Genomic DNA, 3974 nt, shown 5'->3' on the forward strand with positions numbered 1-3974 from the left:
CATTTTCTGCTGACTAGCATTTACATGTACCTGATCTAATGATCTTAAACTATTTAGGAAAACCCCGTGTTTTTTAATTATATTTTCAGTAAACTGTACTATTATGATGACACAAAAATTAAAATTGTCAGTTTTGTATATGAGCATTTAAGAAACTGTTTAAAAAATCTGTACTTCCTTGCAGAAGACATTATCAAATGACTCACCGAAACACCTCAACGATTATCCACAATCATCTCGAATTGAGTTTAGATTCAAAATAGTTTACCAATATTCGTGACAACAAAAAAGAAATAATAATAAAAATAAAAAACTCCATAGAGGTTGTTTTTTGTTAGTGGGACAAAAACCTAACAAACATAAAATATCCGAAGGTGGATAAAAAGGACCGAAAATTTGAGATTGTCAAATGATTATCCGCTTTGGCAGTGTAATCAGTACAAGCATGTGATTTATAAACAATATTTCTTATACTTATTACCAGACAGTGATATGATTACGACATGCAAACATAGAATAAAAAGAAAATGCTTATGCAATTCTTTTCACGCACCAAAACATGCAATGGCAACTCCTTCAGACTTTGGGATTGAGCAGGGATTGGATATTCTATATTAAAAGAGATCAAATATTCGCAGGAACATCGGGAAAATAAGCAAAACACCAACCGACTAGACAATAGAATACTATGGAAGGGAATATCTGCCAGTTCGTCTTTTGCGTCGTTTGATATTCTAACATATTGATGTTATTCTATTATCATGATAGTTTGTACGCAAAGATGCTTATTGATATAAGACTTATTTTCTTGAATTAAGAATATGACGCCATTTTAATTGGGATAAAATTTTATTTTTACATTAAGATGTTTTTTATGACATGTGAATGTGCAATTTATTTCTTTTTTGTTTGTTGTTTTTTTTCATTTTACGCCTTTTCCCAACAGTATTTTAGTCATATAGGCAGGTAGTTTCCTAACCATCGTTCCTGGAGAGTTACACCAGTACAAGACTACCTTCCTCCGCGCTAAACTACCAAAGCATCTCCCGGGGATCGAACCCACGCCAGAGAGGTAACTGGATTAGAAGTCATCGACTCTAACCACTCGACCACGGAGGCGGTTCAATTTATTTCTTGTAATGATATTAACAATAGCAAATGTGTTCGTTCAAACTTGTGTTATTGCTGTTATCAAACTAAACTCATAGACAATATACTCATCGTTCTCAATGTAAAGGAAATATTATAATATATCGTTTTCATTATATCTAAATAAAGTTAACGCATAATTTTGAAAGAATTGATACTGTAACAAAGACCTTACTATAAATTGAATAACGCTTCTATTATTATTTCTAAGATAAGAAATACATAAGAGGTTGATCAGTGGTTTGTTTAATAAGTTTTATTGATGTATTTCTATTTTTACAATTTCATGACTTTTGTCATACAATTTGAGACCTAATGGCACCATTAATTTGGCAACTGATAAGAAGCCGGTATATAAGTTAGATCGCAGTATTAATGTACTGGATATTGTACAAAAAGTCATGTTTTCTCGCGTTATATTTATATTACAGGTGCTTCTTGTACTGACAGTAAGTGCATATTTTTTTATATTTAACGGTATTTTACATTTTGTTCTACTATTGAGAGAAAGTTTTCTTACAATTGCTGAGTTATTAAGTTCAAATATACGGTTATACAGATAGGTATAAATAGTGTCACATTAATATGATATTCCCTTGAATTTGGACATTACGGAAACAAGTTTGTTGGTGAATATTATACAATTATAGACGAATGAGTCATTGAATATGATGTGACATTCATAGCCGTGGTCAACATAAATTTTACGGGTGAATATCACATCATAGTCAATGGATCATTCGTCAATTATGATCAGCATAGCAAACAAATGAAGCTTTATAAGGATTATCCAAACCAAAGCGTTGAATTGTTATAATTCTAGCACACCTTAACGATGACATCAGACATTTAATGGGAACGATGCGTAAACAAAAGTAAGCAATGAACCTATCACTACGGTGTCACCTGTAACAATTATTGTGAAACACTTCGATTGATGTCGAGAACTTTGCCAAAAAAAAAATAATGCAACAATTAATTTTTATTCTTATTCACATGCGTAGTTAATAGTCTATGCTGTTTGAATATTGACTACAATTCTGATTCTTTTTTATATAGGAAAAAACAAGTCCACCGGTGAATATGATACAACATCAAGTAATTAATAGTCTTTGCTGTATGATCATTAAATAATAACCTGATTATATTTTAACATTGGAGAAATTCAGCCAGTGAATATAATATCACAACCAGTGAAATCAAATTGATATGATTTTATACTACTGTTTGGACCAATGAGATTGCAGCTATATTAGATCAAACAGTCATTAACTTTATTCTCATTATGTTAGTTAAGAAATAGGTTTTCTTGTGAATTGCCTTTTTTTTCTTCAAACAGCACACGGCATCTGGGAGCCTTACGACAATCAATGGCACACTAGTAGAAATTGTAGATAATTGTACCCCTGGTGATGACTCGACATGCCCAACCGGAAAATGCTGCGTTAAAGAGGTAAATATTCAAACTTTATTAATTTTATTTCTTTATCTATCCTAAATTTAAAACACTTGTGTAATGTATAGCCAAGATTTAATTTGGAAAGGTGTGATCCTTTGGATGCAATTAACAAAGGTATTGTAAAGATCATTGCAGACTCGTTTTATTGAGTCTGTTCATGAGAGATTTTTTAAAAGTGCTTTATCTCTCATGCCCAACACATGTTAAAGAAGTCTGTAATTTTCTAAATTAAGGTGATGAAATTAATGATACAGTATTTTTGTTTTTTCAGGGTCTTGTATATATTCCTGAATACACTGGACCAAAACCAGCATACCAGATTGCTTGCAAACCGTTCAGACAGCAAGGGGAGTTCTGTTACCATTCTCATGTGAACACAAACACGCACGAGGTCTGTCCATGTGCCCCTACTCTTAACTGTGAATCACATGGTATCTTTGGTCATTGTCACTAAAATGTTCGGCTAAGCATAAAATATAGAATAAAGCTATACGGGCGGTCTGTTATCAAACAGAGTTTCTCTTATCTTATCTGTTTTACCTTGAGTTTTGCCATAAAAATGGCATAAATTTAAAGAATTTTCAGTCTTTTTGCTCAAACTGGAAAAGGATAAAGGAAAGGATCTTTTGAATTATATGGCATTTTGTATTCTGACAAAGTAATTAATGCAAAAAATACAAATATACATTAGTCTTTGCCCTACCTTTTCGTCCAATGGAAATATGGAAATTTTAAATTTTCTATTTATTTCGTATAAAATGCCTATTTAACTGTTTATTCATGTAAACGTCTATTTGAATTACCGTATGTTTTTTTTTTACTTTTTTGTAAAATAAAGGTAGAGGCTGCCGAACAGGAGATTCTTTGTCATATTTTATCTTCATATTGTGTGCTAAAGTTCAGGCCTAAGAATTAAAGATGACAAAATTATTAAAGGAATAAACATTAACATTGTGGAACATTAATTGTCACAATTTGCAGATGACACGACAATGATTTTAGACCTATCAAGTGAGTCATCAAATAAATCTTTGAAAATCTTATCAGACGTTGCACACTTATCGTCACTTAATGTTAATTTCGATAAAACTAAGATTGTGTGGATAGGGAAAATATTTTCAAAACAATATACAAGTAGAGATTTTGATGCTAAAGCATCAAGTCGCCGGATAGAAAAATGATTGTAATATCATGAATATGAGAAAGTATAAAGAAAAGAACACTATGAACACTATGTTGAGTAACAGTTTATTCACACAAAACCATCATATATGAAGCAAACTTGCTAAGCAATATTGTCAAGAAACTGCTATCACTATTAATTAAGCAAGTATTGTTTGGCAATATTGACCTTAGACTTTTCTGG

General features: G+C 31.5%; 1 protein-coding gene across 1 annotated transcript; it reads left to right on the forward strand.

Moving 5' to 3' along the window:
- Nucleotides 1-1580: 1580 nt before the first annotated feature.
- Nucleotides 1581-3123, forward strand: LOC132750051 (uncharacterized; the record flags this gene model as incomplete). The annotated part of the gene is made up of 4 exons (XM_060739992.1): nucleotides 1581-1598; nucleotides 2209-2247; nucleotides 2489-2602; nucleotides 2880-3123. Coding segments are annotated over 4 exons (354 nt in total), but the record flags the coding sequence as incomplete, so codon positions are not given.
- Nucleotides 3124-3974: the final 851 nt, after the last annotated feature.

Source organism: Ruditapes philippinarum, unplaced genomic scaffold, assembly GCF_026571515.1.
Source record: "Ruditapes philippinarum isolate M1 unplaced genomic scaffold, ASM2657151v2 ctg23779_1_1_1_1, whole genome shotgun sequence".
Taxonomy (NCBI): Eukaryota; Metazoa; Mollusca; class Bivalvia; order Venerida; family Veneridae; genus Ruditapes; species Ruditapes philippinarum.